The following is a 19205-nucleotide window of genomic DNA, read 5'->3' as shown; positions in this document are numbered from 1 at the left end:
AGTAACAAAATCACAGAAAAGAGTTAAAAGGTTTCCTTATCTTTGTGGCTGGTTGAAATATGAAGTCTGTAACACTGCTTGTAATATAACAAAATAAATGCTCTCAGTGCCTAAGTGCTAATAATCGTAGGCAGATTTCGCAGTACATAGCAAATTCACTTTACAACAACTGTCTGTTCACTTCTAACAGTTCACTGAACGACGTTCCCAGTCTCAGTCACCTCTGGACGGTGGTCTATAACCAAGTGAGCGAGAGCTGCTCTTCTATCTTCCGAGTATGCTTCTGTCCGTTGTGGTCCGGTCGTTGGCGGATTGTACTCGGCCGGCAATTGACCGAGGCGAAGTCGATATCTTCATTGTTAGCGCCACCCTTGGCGCTGGTGGAACTCGAGCAAGTGGCGAGTCTCTATGGCACCGGCACCAGCTCGCCTCTTTGCGCCTGTGGTGCCTATGCCTGGCTGTGTCTTGTTCGGACGATACAGCAATTTTTGTGATGTCTACAACAGGGATTTGTCAAATAGAATAGTGACTATAGTTTGAATAAAGTGTGTCACCATTCTCCGCTAAGTGGTACACCATACTTGTGGGAGCTTTAGGAGTGAACACCTTTGTTCCGAATCCAGAGCCGAATTACAACCTTGCAACATCAGTTGGACTGTCTGCGCTGTATCATTTTATCATGATATTCTGTGAAGCTGTTGAAGATCAGTGGTCCCGCCTTGTGATTCCGCATCGACGTAAGGCTATTCTCTCTCGCTAGTCAAATGGACTGTTGTAGGAGTGTCTCACCTTCAAGGACTTGCTCACGCTTCTTCAATACAATGTATGCATCATTAATTACTTCATGTTTCTCACTGTTATGATAGAGCTCTTACTGCGGCAAAATTTCTAGAATAACGGCGCTTTTTCTTCCTTAAGTTGAGTGGACAGCGCGTGAGTTATTTGTTGAGAAGGGATGCGTAGCTTCGAAATAGACGAGCGTACTCTGGTCGCGACTGAAACATATCAAATGAAATTTATCCAATTAAAATTATCGACATAAAGGTTGCAGGAAATTGTATTCGAATTTAGGTTCTGGGAGACTGTGCCAGATGTGTAAGAAATACAGGCTACTCAAAAAGAGGGAACAGATTTCAAACACTTAAATCTTCCAAATTACAAAAGGTAGCACCCTAATTCCAATGTTCCTGGACAGAAAACTCTTTAAAATTTGAACAATGCGGGTAGACGTTCCGGTGTTGGACGCATTAGCGCTGTCGCTTTCTTCTCCATGGAGAAAACTGTGACAGGACTAACCTATTAGGCACGCTTCCAAACTGATTATTTCCTCACTTGAAGACGATTCAGATGACTTCATTTTCATACTAGATGGTGCCGCGCTTCATTTCTCTAAGCGCGTCCGACGTTACCTGAATGACATCTTTCCAGAACTTTAGACTGGAAGAGGAGGAGCAGAAAATGAACTTCATCGCCGGCCGCCTCCCATCGCTCCCCATGTCTCCAGAGCTCACACCTTCTGACTTTTGTGTGTGGCGTTATGTAGACGAACCCATATTTATCTCCCCCCCCCCCCCCCTATGCCTAACGCTCTTTAAAGTTTGCGACCTCGCATTGTTGAAGCTGCTTGGTGTGTGGCAGGAAATGAACCACTGTTTTGATATATGTCGTGTAACACATGGTGGTCACATTGAATGCATAAAAAATATTTTTTCTCTTTCCAGGAACGTTGGAACTGTGTTTCTATCTTTTGTAATTTGGAAGCAATAAATGTTTGAAGTCAGTTCCTTATTTTTGAATAGGCCTGTATTAGAATAAATCGTACATTCTAGTTATAAAACCCCCAGAAAACGAAATATGTGAGCAGTTGACGAAATTCTTGGTGTATTAGAACAAATTATGAGTTGAATGGTTTAAAATGGTTAAATGGCAGTTTTCAAAAGCTAAAAAAATGACATGGAAATTAGTTATTCCTAGGAATAAATAAGAAAATTAAATAAGAAGTAGGAGAAAAGAATAAAAAGAATTCAGAAAAACTATGTTATTTGAGTGTATAACGCACTTTCATAATAGATTATCTAAGCAGTGTCGTTCACAACACCTAACACCAAACCATTTGGCCGTAACCAAAATTTACGTCAAGAGAGTCCACTTTTTTCTTATAGACAAGAAATATTTATTACTGATTCAATTGCAAACACCCAATCTTTCTGAAATTACTGTATGATTATTGTAAATAACCCATATTTCACATCTACTAACTACTTTAATTCGTTATCCCATATGAAACGAGTATCGGTTACTGCTATAGATCTTAGTATCACAACAGACGTCATGGGAGACCTACTCATTTGGCTAATTCAAAAATTATGTCTCAGATAAATAAAGGAAGATGTTTCATAGGGTTTGCACTGAATTAAAAGACTATTTTGCAAAGCAACATTTATTGAGCAGATTTTGGACGAGAAAATGTCATATTATATACGCACACGTCTCAGCTGGTAGCTGACTAGACTCTGGTCCAAAAGGTGTCGTGTTCAATTCCAGACATTGCTGGGGATTTGCCAACGTTCAGTCCCACGAGCACAGCCTAGTTCCACTCAACCTGCTAACAAACTGAGTAGCGGATGTCTTTCCTGGGGATACAAGGGGGCCAAGAGGATGGTATCGCCACCCTCCCCTCTTCGTGTCGTGGCAAATGGAAACTGCAGTCACGCACGAAGTCCGTTCACAGATACAGTGCCATACATTTTAGCGTTACATTTTACACATTCAACTGTAATCCACACGTTATCAGCTGAATACCAAATTCTAGAGTACTTTGGAAATATTACATGCTTGCAAAATCTACGGCCAATTTTGAAATCAGTTCGAAAATTATTTTAACGTGAGACAAATTATACATAAATTGTCAGTCGTTATTATTTCGGTTAAAAATTTCCTTAATATCATTTTCTTATACCGGTAGACAGGTTTGCCGAATAACTGTGAACTCAAGTGTGGTTTCTAGCACATTAATATACGTTATAACCAATTTAGTGTGCAACAGAAAAACTCTTTTATGTTATGTGTTATGTATATATTAAGATAAAAGAGCCTTCGGACAGCTTAATTATATTATTAAGCACATGTTTATACTTTACTTTGTGACATTACGTGCCTTAAAGCTGGAGGGGAGATGAATGACTTTAAATACATTTTAGAGGGACGTCAAGCGTCACTTGAGAATGAGTTGACGTTATTGTAGGTCACGCAGACTTGCAACAGTTCTAATTTTCGAGTGTGTTAAAGAAATGTAGGTTGGAAATACTGCATAAACATGTCAGTTGCCGGTCGTGAGTATCTCTCGTTAGTTTGTTACGAAATAAATCCCTAACTATGAGGATTTGCATGATTTACATTGCACATAGTTACATAGATTGGCCTGGTGTGAGAGGTCGAGAGGGCTCTGTAGAAACTTGATTATGCTTATAGACAGTGCATCCAAGCCCGGTATGCAGGATCTCCACGATTTTTTAACACTGGCGAGATGTCAACCTCGGAGATTTCAAGACTTTGGGGAATATTTTAATTTCAAGACTGAAATCACATAACAAATTAAGAAGGAAGTATATTTTTCGTATCATATAATGATAGATTGACAATTTTCTGATTTTTTCCCTTACGTGTACAGTGAAACCTTGAATTTTGCCAAATTTCATGATTCTAGATCAATGGAAAGTACTCTTTCGTTTTAATGAGTGAGTTTGCGAGTATCGAAATATGCCACATTAAATGGCCGAATATTTTGACTGCATTAGTTGTAATGGAGAGTATTTTGAAGAGAATAAGGTTCTTTTGCAAACAGTTTGAAAATATATGGCCTACAAACAATATTTCCGTTTCTTTGGGTACCCCTCGTATTATAACTCATTATGGTTGTGTATGTATTAACTTCCAGTTACAAACTACTCACTTGTAGCGTTATTCATGCTTGGGGTCGTAAAAAGTAGTATAGGAGCCCTCATTCAATGCAGCAAGCCCCCAATGCTGCTTGTTTATTCCATGTGATGAATTTAATAGGTGCATCCGATTACAGCTCCTTCGTTTCGAAGTGCACTAGCGCTGTCAGTATTTAGGGCTCCGTACCAAAATTGGTGAAAACGGAACTCTTATACGATCATTCTGTTGTCTGCCTGTCAGTCTGGACGACTATTCAGAACCTTTTGTTTTTCAGAAACGACTAGCCGTATCAATCTGAAATTTATGTCAGATACTAAATTCTATTGTCCCTTGGCGGTGTAATAAATGTGTGCAGGTGCATTGTCGTGGTGGAAGAACCAGTCTCCTGTCTGCCACAAATCAGGTCCTTTTCGACGAACACTGTTGCGCAGTCTGTGACACTTGTCAGTGGTCTGTGAGCATAAGCTCTCGAATTTTTTCAATGTTTTCGTCGATTCGGGCAGTTGATGAATGATGTTCGTGACATTATCCTGACTGCCTTGTCCGAGAATTACTTCGAGCAGATAGTTAGAGAACCAACTCGTGAAGCTAACGTTTTAGACCTCATAGCAACAAATAGACCGGAACTTTTCGACTCCGTGAATGTAGAAGAGGGTATCAGTGATCATAAGTCAGTGGTTGCATCAATGACTACAAGTGTAATAAGAAATGCCAAGAAAGGAAGGAAAATATATTTGCTTAACAAGAGTGATAGGGCACAAATCGCAGAATATCTGAGTGACCACCATCAAACGTTCATTTCTGAGGAAGAGGATGTGGAACAAAAATGGAAAAAATTCAGAAACATCGTCCAGTACGCCTTAGATAAGTTCGTACCGACTAAGGTCCAAAGCGAGGGGAAAGATCCACCGTGGTATAACAATCATGTACGAAAGGTACTACGGAAACAAAGAAAGCTTCATCATAGGTTTAAGAGTAGTCGAATCATAGCTGATAAGGAAAAGCTGAACGAAGCGAAAAAGAGCGTAAAGAGAGCAATGAGAGAAGCATTCAACGAATTCGAACATAAAACATTGGCAAACAATCTAAACAAGAACCCTAAAAAGTTTTGGTCATATGTAAAATCGGTAAGCGGATCTAAATCCCCTATTCAGTCACTCGTTGACCACAATGGCACCGAAACAGAGGACGACCGAAGAAAGGCAGAAATACTGAATTCAGTGTTCCGAAACTGTTTCACTGCGGAAAATCGTAACACGGTCCCTGACTTCAGCCGTCGCACGGACGCCAAAATGGAAAATATTGAAATAAACGATATCGGAATTGAAACACAACTGCTATCACTTAGTAGCGGAAAAGCATCCGGACCAGACGAGATACCCTTAAGATTCTACAGTGATTATGCTAAAGAACTTGCCCCCTTTCTATCAGCAATTTATCGTAGATCGCTGGAAGAACGTAAAGTACCTAGCGACTGGAAGAAAGCGCAGGTCGTTCCCATTTTCAAGAAGGGTCATAAATCAGATGCGAATAATTATAGGCCTATTTCGCCTACGTCAATCTGTTGTAGAATAATGGAACATGTTTTGTGTTCTCGTATTATGACGTTCTTAGATAATACAAATCTCCTTCATCATAACCAACATGGATTCCGCAAACAGAGATCATGTGAAACTCAGCTCGCCCTATTTGCCCAAGAAATTCACAGTGCCGTAGACACTGGCGAGCAGATTGATGCCGTATTCCTGGACTTCAGGAAGGCATTTGATACGGTTCCGCACTTACGTTTAGTGAAAAAAATACGAGCTTACGGAATATCGGACCAGGTTTGTGATTGGACTCAGGATTTCCTAGAAGAAAGAACACAACATGTCATTCTTAACGGTTCAAAAGCTGCAGATGTAGAGGTAATTTCGGGAGTACCGCAAGGAAGCGTGATAGGACCTTTATTGTTTACAATATACATAAATGACTTAGTTGACAACATCGGTAGCTCCGTGAGACTATTTGCAGATGACACGGTTGTCTACAAGAAAGTAGCAACATCAGAAGACTCGTACGTACTCCAGGAAGACCTGCAGAGGATTAATGCATGATGCGACAGCTGGCAGCTTTCCCTAAACGTAGATAAATGTAATATAATGCGCATACATAGGGGCAGAAATCCATTCCAGTACGATTATGCCATAGGTGGTAAATCATTGGAAGCAGTAACGACCGTAAAATACTTAGGAGTTACTATCCGGAGCGATCTGAAGTGGAATGATCACATAAAACAAATAGTGGGAAAAGCAGGCGCCAGGTTGAGATTCATAGGAAGAATTCTAAGAAAATGTGACTCATCGACGAAAGAAGTAGCTTACAAAACGCTTGTTCGTCCGATTCTTGAGTATTGCTCATCAGTATGGGACCCTTACCAGGTTGGATTAATAGAAGAGATAGACATGATCCAGCGAAAAGTAGCGCGATTAGTCATGGGGACATTTAGTCAGCGCGAGAGCGTTACGGAGATGCTGAACAAGCTCCAGTGGCGGACACTTCAAGAAAGGCGTTACGCAATACGGAGAGGTTTATTATCGAAATTACGAGAGAGCACATTCCGGGAAGAGATGGGCAACATATTACTACCGCCCACATATATCTCGCGTAATGATCACAACGAAAAGATCCGAGAAATTAGAGCAAATACGGAGACTTACAAGCAGTCGTTCTTCCCACGCACAATTCGTGAATGGAACAGGGAAGGGGGGATCAGATAGTGGTACAATAAGTACCCTCCGCCACACACCGTAAGGTGGCTCGCGGAGTATAGATGTAGATGTAGATGTAGATGTCAGTAATCTACATGTCGCCACTTTTAAATCGAGCAAACCACTTGCACCCTTGAGTTTCTTCCTTAGCGTCATCTCACTAAGCTGTTTTCGACATAAAACAGTTTCAGCAGCATTTTTACCGAATAGAAAACAAAAAATTCACAACAGCACATTGTTCACTTAAACTTGCCGTCATAAAAAACGGAACAAGAACAAAACAGTGCTAGCCAAAACAATCATTGCAGATGAACAGAGCGAGTCAGGTCGACAACACGGGTGGCTCTCAACTGCCAATGAGTTGCGGTATTCACGCCTAGCTTCAGAAATGCGTACTACATAAGCTTACCCACGGCAATGTTATTCCGGATTTTTTTTTTGTGGTATCCCCACGTAATGCAATCTACCAAGTAAACGTATCGTAGTGGCTGTAACAATTTAGTTTTTCTTAGCGGAAAGTTTACATGATAATTTTCATTCTCGAAATTCAGTCAGATGCATTATTTTTAGACTCTTTTGGGTTTATGAAAATATGTATACATAAAAGAAAGAGTCAGGTTTGGGATTGCTGATTTAACATTCTGAAACACGTATGTAGAGTGTAGCAATTTGATCTCAGTCCGCGTAATAATTCTCGTTTGTCCGTTAGCCAGGTGAAGTATTGTTTATAACAAATTTATATTGTACTAGCTACGACGACTGTCAAGAAATGTAGAGGGCAAAATAATTGATCACGAATACTGGTTGCTTTGAGTCTATAACTGTTAACTCAGAAGGTAATATTGGTGCAGTAGCGGTATTTTGTTATTAGGCTGCATAGATAGGCATGTCGTAATAAGCCTACTGAGCTTAGGATCATCACTGCGGAAACGGAACTTCCACCAATACGTATTAGGGGTTTTCTCATGTAACTGCTAAAGTAAAATATTTGAGTAGAACTTGAATGTGCACGCAACTCATCCACGGATAAACAACCATTACATCTGAGTCTTCCTGTTGCAGTTACGAAAGGTATGCAGAAAGACCGCTTGTTGATGAGCGTCCGTGGGAATTCCAATGTCTCTGATTTTATCTTCATGGCCTTTTTCTAAAAATACGTAAGAGGAAACAAGATGTTGGTTGACACTTCCAGTAACATAAGGTCACGGAAATGTAATAGCAAAATACAGGTGCACAACGATTATCTTACAGCGTCTGGCACTGAAGTTGGCTTCGCATCTTCGAGGCCTTTCACATTTACTGAATAAATTTATGACGACACATGCTGCTCTTCTTTGGATCTCTCGTATTTTCTCTGCCATGTCATGTTTTGGTCTCAGGCTGAAGAGCTATATTCAAGCATTGATAGAAGGAGGTTTTGTAAACTACCTCCTTTGTTGATGGATAACACATCCCGAAAATTCTCTCATGAAATCTCAGTCTCTCATCTGCCTTACCTGCGATAATTTTATGTGCTCGTCTCACATTATATTGATCTGTCTACACACTCTTAGATCACAACATACTGTATTGGATTGTAAATATGTAGTGACTTTTACCTCTATGTAAGTTCAACCTCGGGTAATACTGTAGGCGTATTTATACAGTTTGCAGTGATAGATAGACTGATTTGCAAGGAAGGTTTGTGCTTATAGTTTATCAATATCTCGTGCAACATGCCGGAATTTCTATGATCTTTGTCGATATCATTGTGGCTCTTGAGAATTTTCCTAGCGGGTGCTGTTTCAATCATTTACATTATTCCAGAATTTAGAATTACTATCGAATTATTTACGGTTGTTCTCTGAATTGTAATCAGATCTACACAGTAACCCGTAAACAATATGACCTTTATTCGATATAGGTTCTCCGGCTATGATTACGTAGTACTGCCGGTGCAAATGCAGACAGACCACTAGTACTCCACAAATTTGACTACGAAGCCCTGTAATCATAAAATAACGGCTCTTTCTGCATATTCATGAGCAATCCATTAACTCTGATTACTTCAAGACAACTGCCACTGCCTACACCAAGTGTAGATCTTTCGTACATCTACCTCCGTTTCGCTAGAATTTTCTAGCATTGTGACTTCACTACATACCACAGCATCATCTGCGAAAATATAATTCATCATCCGAAGTTATCCACTAGGACAGTTAAGTAGACAAATTCTCCTTTGCTTTATGCTCTAAGTTACTTTCGCGTCTCAAGATGTCTCTCTATTAAGAATAATGCGCTGCGTGTTATTTGCTGGGCAATATTCAGTACTATCACACAGCTAAACTGAGATTATAAACGCCAATAGTTTGCTCATTAGGGCTGTGCGGAATTGTTTCAATTGCTTCCTAGAGGTCCAGGAACACGGTATTTATTTGGGAACCAATATTTACTGCTTTCTCGGTCTCGTGGACAAACAGAGTGATTGGTTGCACTTGATCGCTGTTTTTGGAATCAATACTGATCCCTACAGAAGAGACTGTTGATCTTCAGAAGTGTGATAATACCTGAGCATGAAGTTTCTAAAATTCTACAACAGACGGATGTCAGAGATATTGGCTTAGTTTTGTGTGGCAAGTCGAAGATTATCCTTGAAAATGGGAATGATCTGAATATTTTCCCATCACTAGGAATGCTTTTGGTTTCCAGTGACCTATGATACACTTCTGACAAAAGAGCAGTAAATTGTTTCGCATACATTCAGCAATGGACACTAAAAGAAAAATAGTTACCTGTAATGTTGGAAGTTTCATCTGTAGGCTCCCTGCAGGCCCAGACAATTGAGTAGCTGTCGTAGTCCGTATCCAGGACCCAATAGGGACCTGTCACTGTCAACACCCAAAGAAACAAGCACGTGTGACACCGAAATGAACATATGCGTTTCCTACAACTTGTAATGTAAAATGAATTTTCTCTGGTGCATATTTCAACAGAAAGATTCTTAGAAATAATTTGGCCTTTATCCAAGATTATGCGCTCACAGTCACTTCTGTTAGACTTCAAAAAATACCTTGTTAGGGTCCTTAATGTATGCAGCTACTGACTCGTGCAAAATACACGATACTGACCTGGTACACCAGGAAAGTGAACTGTCATTTTTGCCTCTCCAGAGTCAGGGTCGTCCAACTCGGCCCAGCCGATGATGTCGTTAAAGGTCCCCGCAGCCGTGCTGAACAGTCTGTTGTGTACGGTCACGTTGTTGTCGCCAGCCACTGTGTACTCCGCCGTGACGCACTGGCCGCCCTCCTCGAAGGGAGCCTCTCCCAATCTGGCGATCTCGTACCACACACCCTGATACTGCACATACATACAGGAGGCACACAGGTCAACAGTAGCTGAACAGTCAAAAGTTCACGGCTCCAGCTGCCGTAGCTACATCGAGCCTTACCTTAGAAGTGTCAAATTCTGTGACAGCGGACTTGTCGCACGTGCTGACTGCAACACTGCACTGTTGCGGATCCTGTGGGGTGTCTGTGTAGCGGCTCCGTGTCAGACCCAGCGACTCCAGTTTGCCATTCACCTGCTGCTCCTGCTCTTCTGTCAGCTGGGCACTCCGCGACAGGATCCATGAGTTCTCTGCAAAACGTTCGATATGGCTGCGTTAGCTTTGCTATCTTTGCTATTGCCTAGTTCATAATTCGGATATTTCGATGGCCACCTTAGGCTTTCCGTTCTTTCTGGAGGAATGACATATAGCTGATGACATAAAGTATTCTACGCTGCTCTAGAACGCTTCGTTCACTCATCTGTATAAATGGCTACTACAGTACTCTTTGTTACATACGGATGAAATACGTAGATTGACCATCACGTTAAATTTAATGATGTTATTTACGTCTAGACCTCTTCAGTTGCAACACAGTATACAAAATTTACAGATACTTCTCAGATAGGATAGTGGCTGCATTTTCAATAAAATCTCTCGACATTATGCTTTGAGTAATGTACCAGTTTTGTTAGAGCTTTAAGAGGGAACACATTTTTTACGGAATCCAGAGCCGAATTAAGACTTCACTGTATCAACTGGTTGATGGGACAGATAATCTTTGCAGTAATGTTTTATCAAGCTGCAATGTAAACCTTCTGAAAATGATCATCGATGCCGCCTTGTAGTTAAGTTATAAAAATTAGGTCTATGCAACTCTGATCCCGCTAATCAAGTGAACTGTTAGTGAAGTGTCTCCGAGTCTCGCACTTACACAGTTTTTTTTTAAACACAACATACTCATCAGAAATTACTTCATGCTTAGAGGTTATGAGTTTGTTTGTACTGCGGTAAAATTTTGTGAATAAGAGCACTTCTTTTTCTCTAAGTTAAGTGGGTAGCGGCAAACAAGTTTAATTTATAGAGAAGAGTTGTGTAGCTTTGAGATGGGTTAGTGTAGTGAGGTGGCGCCTATAATGCATTTCATGAAATTTATTTTGATTATTGTGTCTTAGGGAACCATCGATAAAAAGGTTGCAGGTAATTATTTTCTAACTTAGTACTTTTGACACTATGCCATAGGTATAACAAATAGTACAAAATGTTATATATATTTTTGCAGCAAATCTCGTGATGGTATTGTTGTTAGAAGCCCCCCCCCCCCCCACAAAATATAAAATGTGTGGAATTTTGATGACATCCTGGACCTGTCTGAACAATTAATTACTTGAATGTTTTAAGATGTTCTATCCAGAGACTTTCATAAACTAAACAAATGATAGTTTAATTTACTATCTCCATGAATGAATACTGAGCAGAAGGAATGTCTAAATGAAGAAACCTCCCCTATGTTACTGAAATGTGTGACAGAATTTTATAATCGATTATCAAAGCCGACTGCTTTACGACGCCTATCACTAAACACTTTGATCCCAACCAAAATTTATGTTAATAGAGTCCATATTTTTGTTATACGTAAGGCGCCATTATGAGAATAGAACAAAACAACTAATACTCACTGATTCCATTGACACGATCCAGTCCTTCTCAAATTGTGTTATACAATGAGCGTAAACAATCCATATTCTTATCTTAATATCACTATAACACGATATCGCCTATTTTGTTATCATGGAATGGTGATTGGTTACTGCTACAGACATTAGTAGTATAATAGATTTCATGGGAGACCTACGCGTTTGGCTGATTCCAAAATTTTATTGCAATTGAACAAAGATAGATGTTGCTTCAATTTCATACTGAACTAAGAGACTGTTTTGCAAATTAACATGCATTTAGCAGATACTGGAATATAAAATATTATGTTTTACATAGACACGTAGCAATGGTGAACTATCAATTAGGTTTTTATGGAAATATTCCACTAAGAAAGCTTCTTTGAAGGTATATCTATGAAAACTCGTATTTGGCCCCTCGATTAGAATAAAAAGTACGTGTTTCAGTGCTTTGAAACTCAGCCCCTAAGAAAGTGAAATGGAGGATGAAAATTTTTGTGAAAGTATTTCATTATATTAAAACATTTTGAATTTAAATCTATGAAAAATGCTATTTGACTTCTCAGTTAGGAATAAAGAAATGTGCGTTAGGAGATGAACGTTACTATGAAAATATCTCGAGATTTCAACGGGCAGGATGAGCAAAAACCTCCGACTCCGGCTGCCAGAATCGATTTTGGCCAGAAATACATTTGAGAAATATCGTGCTCCTATGGACTTAATTAGCGTCGTAAGTGTAGAAGCTTTTACAACTTTTGAACTAAAACAAAGAAAGTTATTTCAAAGGCATCAAAATAAAATGGGCGCTGTCCGAATTCCATAAAAAAAGAATTAGATCTTTAACACATTAAATTTTCAGTAGGCCTAATGTTTGTTTATCAAATAATTTTGCTGTGATTATTACGCAAACTAATCGTTACTGGTGATAAAATAGATACCACAACTAAATGCGATTCCATGTTAAGGAATATCCTTCTGAGTTAACCAGGCACACTGTTCCTAGATTGTCGCTTTGGACATGAAAAATGTTCATGAGAATATATAAATTCAATTCAGTTTTCAAAATAAGTGCAAAGGTCATATGAAAAAATGCTTTCTTAGATCTAAAAACGTTGTCTGCAACTTAGTTTGTGCAGACAAGGTACATTGTTTTCACAGTGTGTAGATTTAAACATGAGTTGTGGGTGTAACCATACACAATTACAATTAAAGAAAAACGAAAGAAATCTGTGTAATCCACACAGTCTACGCAAGCGAAGCAGCAGGCATTAAGCTGCATTTTATATGTAATGAAATTTAATCACACTATGTGATCAAACGTATCCGGACATCCTCTTAGACATACGTTTCTGATATTAGGTGGCTCTCCGCAGAACTCACGGATTTCGAACGTCATCAGGTGATTGGGTGTCACTTGAGTCATACGTCTGTACGCGGGATTTCCACACTCCTAAACATCCATAGGTCCACTGTTTCCGATGTCATGGTGAAGTGGAAACGCGAAGGGACACGTACAGCACAAAAGCGTACAGGCCGACCTCATCTGTTGACTGACAGAGACTGCCGACAGGTGAAGAGGGTCGTAATGTGTAATAGGCAGATATCTATCCACACCATCACACAGGAATTCCAAACAGGATCAGGATCCACCGCAAGTACTATGACAGTTAGGCGGGAGGTGAGAAGCTTCGATTTCATAGTCGAGTGGCTGCTCATAAGCCACGCATCACGCTGGTAAATGCCAAACGACGCCTTGCTTAGTGTAAGAAGCGTAAATATTGGACGATTGAACAGTGGAAAAACGTTGTGTGGAGTGACGAATCACGGTACACAATGTGGCGATCCGATGGCAGGGTGTGGATATGGCGAATGCGCGGTGAACGTCATCTGCGAGCGCCTGTAGTCCCAACAGTAAAATTCGAAGGCGGTGTAGTCGTGTTTATCATGGAGGGGGCTTGCACCCCTTGTTTTTTGCGTGGCACTATCACAGCACAGGTCTAAATTGATGTTTTAAGCACCTTCTTGCTTCCCACTGTTGAAGAGCAACTCGGGGATGGCGACTGCATCCTGCAACACGATCGATCACTTGTTCATAATCACCGGCCTGTGGCTGAGTGGTTACACGACAATAATATCCTTGTAATGGACTGGCCTGCACAGAGTCCTGACCGGAATCCTTTAGAACACCTTTGGGATGTTTTGGAATGCCGACTTCGTGCCAGGCCTCACCGACCGACATCGATACCTCTCCTCAGTGCAACACTCTGAGGACAATGGGCTGCCATTCCCCAAGAAACCTTCCAGCACCTGTTTGAACGTATGCCTGCGAGAGTGGAAGCTGTTATCAAGGCTATGTGTGGGCCAACACCATACTGAATTCCAGCATTACCGATTTAGGGAACCACAAAGTTTTAAGTGGTTTACAACAAAGTGTCCGGATACTTTTGATCACATAGTGTATAAAGCGGTTATTAGAGGCGCACACGAAATTACTTAGGTCTCAAAAGATTTCTGTCCTTAAAGAATGACGTGCTGTATTTTGTTTCATAGAAAATTTTCAATATAATCACACAGTTTTGCATTTTGCTCTTTAGGCCACAGTACAGAACCGTAACGAATGCTTTGTGAAGGTCCAGGAACACGCCATTATCTGCTACTTCTTCGATCTCTTGGAGAGAGAGAGCGAAATTTTTTCATACGGTTGATGTTCTCGGGATCACTGTAGATCTATACAGGGGAGACTACCGATCTTCAGAAATGTTGTAATATACCACCATGAAATATCCAAAATTGTACTACAGACCATCGTCGAATCAGTAAGCATAGTGTGTTGTGCATAAAATCGACAACCCTTCTTGAAAACGTCAGAGATCTTAATCTTTTCCCAAGTACTGGGAACGCTTTATGTCACCAGCGACCGACGATACAATGCTGTTAGTAGAGGGACAAGCTGTTTCGCATACATGCAGTAATAGACACTAAACGGGAAATACTTACCCGTAATGTTGGAAGTTTCATCTGTAGGCGCCCTGCAGGCCCAGACAATCGAATAGGACTCGTAGTCAGTATCCAGCACCCAATAGGGACCCGTCACTGTCAACACACGAAGAAACAGTCATGTGTGAACACGGAAATATGCATATCAGTTTCCTACAACTTACAACCCAAAAAGGCATATCTTGGTTATCACTGTTAGCATTCAACCGCGATTCTTATACATATATTTTATCAACGCGTTTCAAGAGACAATGCTCCCGTCATCAGGTTGTAAAACCTATGTCATGAAATTAAACGGACTAAAAAGACAAGATACCATCACAAATAGTTGGGAAGTCCATAGGGTAAAACAGAATTAAAAGTATATTCGACTGTGGGTCCTCGTCTTACATTGAAGTTGTTGACACAAGTCGATGGCCGTCCCATAGCTACCAAATATGCTGTCGCACTGTGCCGGCTCGGGAGCTGTTGTGGACTGACGTGCCTAGGTGTTGTGGCGTGGTTAAAGCCGTGTGCTTGACGGTAACGCTGTACTATTGGGCGCCTGATTTCCTTATTGCATTGGTCTGCCATCGTTAGCCTCTCGCAACTCCGTCAGTGACATGCTACAAGTTTAAAGTCACGTACCTACCCTAAAATAATTCTAAAAACCCGCTAAAAAATCTCATTTCTTTAAAATTATCTTGTGCATTTAGAATAAAGATGTACAACATCGAGCGAACTTCAGTAGCCACAGCGTAGTGGAAAAATTTGTAAATTTGTAGCAAGTTCCTATGGGACTAAACTGCTGACGTCATCGGTCCCTAGGCCTATACACTTCTTAATCTAAATTAAACTAACTTACGCTAAGGAGAATACACACATCCATGCCCGAGGGGGGACTCGAACCTCCGTCGGGGGAGGCTGCACGACTCGTGGCAAGCGCCTCAGACCGAGCGGCTACTCCGCGCGGCTCGGCGTCGTGGTTCTGTGGTCATAGTCCTGAGCTATAAGGGGGAATCTGTGTTCAAATCTAACTCCTGCCACATATCTGCTTTTGTTTAGAAAATTTTGAATTTTCCATACGGTCATTTCACTATATTCGAATTTGTGTCTGTGTCGTGGTGTCACGGCCGTTTGGAAAAGCGAAAGGCAGGAACCTACACTCGTGCGTGCCTCCTATTTGTTTGACTCTTGAAGGTCTTTGCTGTAACGCAGTTCACAACCGTTTATTTGTTGTTTTCACTTCTGTGAGAGGTCTATGCGATGTCTCGCCTGCTGTCACTATTCATCATATTCACCTGCGATGCAAAAAATTGTTACCACATGACTCGTTTTTTATAACTAGTATATGATATAACAACTGCCAAGAGTGTAGGAGAACAGATACGTCAATGACTTAACAGAAAGTACTAATTTTTGTGGAAGAAAAGGGCATGCATGTGATCTGAACGCGGATCTCCCGCTTTGCAGTCCAACACCAGGACCACACAACCACGAAGCCGCAGTTCTTGCAATTTGCTCGAAGTTATACATCTTGAGCTTGGACTGTTCACTGTTCCTATTTTGTTTCTTTCTTCACAGTTCAGTACACCTTCTTCTTGTTTTCGTGCATGATCTGTGCCCAGTTCTTGATGGGCCAACCACTGGACAATTTTATAAGTAAATCTGAGGGGAATAGCATGGGAAGTTTTCCTTGTAAGTAGAAACATTCTTAGAATTATTTCATGATTAATCTAATATTATATGCTCATAATTACTTCTGTTACATATCCAATAATGCATTCAATACTTCGTTGGGGTCCCAAAGGATTTAGTCAGTATCCCGTACAAAATACACGATACTGACCTGGTACGTCTGGGAAGTGCACTGTGAATTTGGCCTCTCCAGAATCAGGGTCGTCCCACTCGGCCCAGCCGATGATGTCGTTAATGGTCCCAGTAGATGTGCTGAACAGTCTGTTGTGTACGGTCACGTTGTTGTCGCCAGCCACTGTGTACTCCGCCGTGATGCACTGGCCGCCCTCCTCGAAGGGAGCCTCTCCTAATCTGGCGATCTCGTACCACACACCCTGATACTGCACATACATACAGGAGGCACACAGGTCAACAGTATCTCGACAGTCAGAAGGTCACGGCTGCAGCTGCTACATCGGGTGTTACCTTATAAATGTCAAATTCTGTGACAACGGGCTTGTCTGCATGTGCTGACTCTGACAGTGCACTGTTGTGGATCCTGTGGGGTGTCTGTGTAGCGGCTCCGTGGCAGACCCAGCGCCTCCAGCTTGTCATTCACCTGCTGCTCCTGTTCTGCTGTCAGCTGGGCACTCCGTGACAGGATCCACGAGTTCTCTGCAAAACGTTCGATATGGCTGTGTTAGCGTTTGAAATCTTTGGTAGCAGCTAATTCAAAATTCTGGAGTTTCGATGGCAACCATAGACTATCTGTTCTTTCTGGAGGAACGACATATAGCCGGTGACATGATGAATTCTACAGTGCAGTAGCACACTTGGTTCACCCACCTGTATACATTATTATTGCAGTATGCCTATTTTACGTGTGGAAGAAAAACCGAAGATTAACCATCAGTTAAATTTAATGATGATATCTACCTGCGACAGCAATGATCTGCGGCATCAGGATGTAAAAGGCAACGGAAAGCACCTCATTAAAGACATATAACGTGTATCCACAGGACATGTAGCCTGCAAGTGAAAAACTGTCGTAATTATCCCTCCATTGCAAAAGATTCCGGAATATTCCCGCATTCGGATCTTTGGGAATGGAATGCCAAAAGGTGGGTGACCATAAGAAAAAGATTGAATAACCAACGAAAGCATAACGTTTTATGAGTTGGGGCGTGCAATGTCAGAAGCTTGAGCGTGGTAGGGAAGCTAGAAAATCTGAAAAGGGAAATAAAAAGGCTCAATTTAGGTATGGTAGGGATCATCGACGTGAAATGGAAAAAAGACAAGGATTTCTTGTCGTATGAGTCAAGAGTAATAACAACAGCTCCAGAAAATGGTATAATAGGAGTAGGATTCGTTAGGAATAAAAAGGTAGGGCAGAGAGTGTGCTACAGTGAACAGATCAATGACAGGGTTATTCTTATCAAATCGACAGCAAACTAACGCCGACAACAATAGTTCAGATATACATGCCGACGTCGTAAGCTGAAGGGAGATGAAAATCTAACAGCCATGGGGAACTGGAATGCAGGCTTAGGGGAGGGAGTACAAGAAAAGGTTACAGGAGAGTATGGGCTTGGCACAAGGAATGAGAGAGGAGAAAAACTAATTGAGTTTTGTAATAAATTTCAGCGAATATTCTGTTCAAGAATCACAAGAGGAGGAGCCGTACTTCGATAAGGCTGGGTGATACGAGAAGATCTCAGTTAGATTACATTATGATCAGACAGAGATTGCGAAAGATACTTTAATGTAAGGTGTACAGAGGAGCAGATGTGGACAGATCACAATGTAGTAGAATGAAGAGTAGACTCAAGTTTAAGAGATTAGTCAGGAAGAATCAATACGCAAAGAGGTACGACGTGGAAGTACTATGGAATGACGAGATGCACTTGAAGTTCTCTAAGGCCATAGATGCAGCAACAAGGAATAGCTCAGTAGGCACTACAGTTCAAGAGCAATGGATATTTCTAAAACGGATGATCACAGAAGTTGCGAAGCAAAACATTGGTGCAAAGATGGTAATGCGACGAAACCATGGGCAACAGAAGAAATATTTCAGCTGATCAATGAAAGAAGGAAGTACAAAAATGTTCAGGGAAATTCAGGTATATAGAAATAAAAGTCGGTGAGGAATAAAATAAACAGGAAGAGCAAGGAAGCTAAGACCGAAATGGCTCCATGAAAAGTGTGAAGTAATCGATAAAGAAATGATGGTCGGAAGAACTGACTCAACATACAGGAGAGTCAAAACAACTTTCGTGAAATTAAAAGCAAGGGCGGTAACATTAATAGTGCAGTGGGAATTCCACTTTTAAATGCAGAGGAGAGAGCGAGTAGATGGAAAGATAACACTGAAGGCCTCTATGAGGGTAAAGGTTTGTCTGTGTGATAGAAGAAGATGCAGGAGTCGATTTAGAGGAGATAAGGGATCCAGTTAAGATCAAATAAGGCAGAAGGGATAGATAACATTCCATCATAATTTCTAAAATTATTGGGGGAAGTGGCAACAAAAAGACTATTCACTTTGTTGTAGAATGTAGGGCTCTGGCGACATATCATCTGACTGTCGGAAAAATAACATCCACACAATTCCAAAGACTGCGAGAGCTGACAAGTGCGAGAGTTATCGCACAATCAGCTTAACAGCTCATGCACCCAAGTTACGGACAGGAAGAATGGAAAAGAAAATTGAGGACGTGTTAGATGACGATCAATTTGGCTCTAAGAAAGGTACAGGCACCAGAGAGGCAATTATGACGTTGCGGTTGATAATGGAAGCAAGACTAGAGGAAAATGAAGACACGTTCATAGGATTTGTCGACCTGGAAAAGGGTTCGACTATGTAAAACAATGCAATATGTTCGAAAT

General features: G+C 41.0%; 1 protein-coding gene across 1 annotated transcript in view; it reads right to left on the bottom strand.

Annotated features, from left to right (window-relative positions):
* Positions 1–19205, bottom strand: part of LOC126190534 (uncharacterized) — a 121603-nt gene that overhangs the window by 22514 nt on the left and 79884 nt on the right. The window contains exons 10-15 of the mRNA XM_049931031.1: positions 16858–16997; positions 16495–16723; positions 14667–14762; positions 10117–10304; positions 9797–10025; positions 9461–9556 (exon numbers count right to left, since the gene is read on the bottom strand). Of these exons, the coding sequence (XP_049786988.1) occupies positions 9461–9556; positions 9797–10025; positions 10117–10304; positions 14667–14762; positions 16495–16723; positions 16858–16997 (978 nt within the window). The remainder of the gene's footprint in view (positions 1–9460; positions 9557–9796; positions 10026–10116; positions 10305–14666; positions 14763–16494; positions 16724–16857; positions 16998–19205) is intronic.

This window comes from Schistocerca cancellata, chromosome 1, assembly GCF_023864275.1.
Source record: "Schistocerca cancellata isolate TAMUIC-IGC-003103 chromosome 1, iqSchCanc2.1, whole genome shotgun sequence".
NCBI classification, from domain to species: Eukaryota; Metazoa; Arthropoda; class Insecta; order Orthoptera; family Acrididae; genus Schistocerca; species Schistocerca cancellata.
Note: the sequence above shows the minus strand (reverse complement) of the source record. Positions and strands in the feature narration are given on the sequence as shown.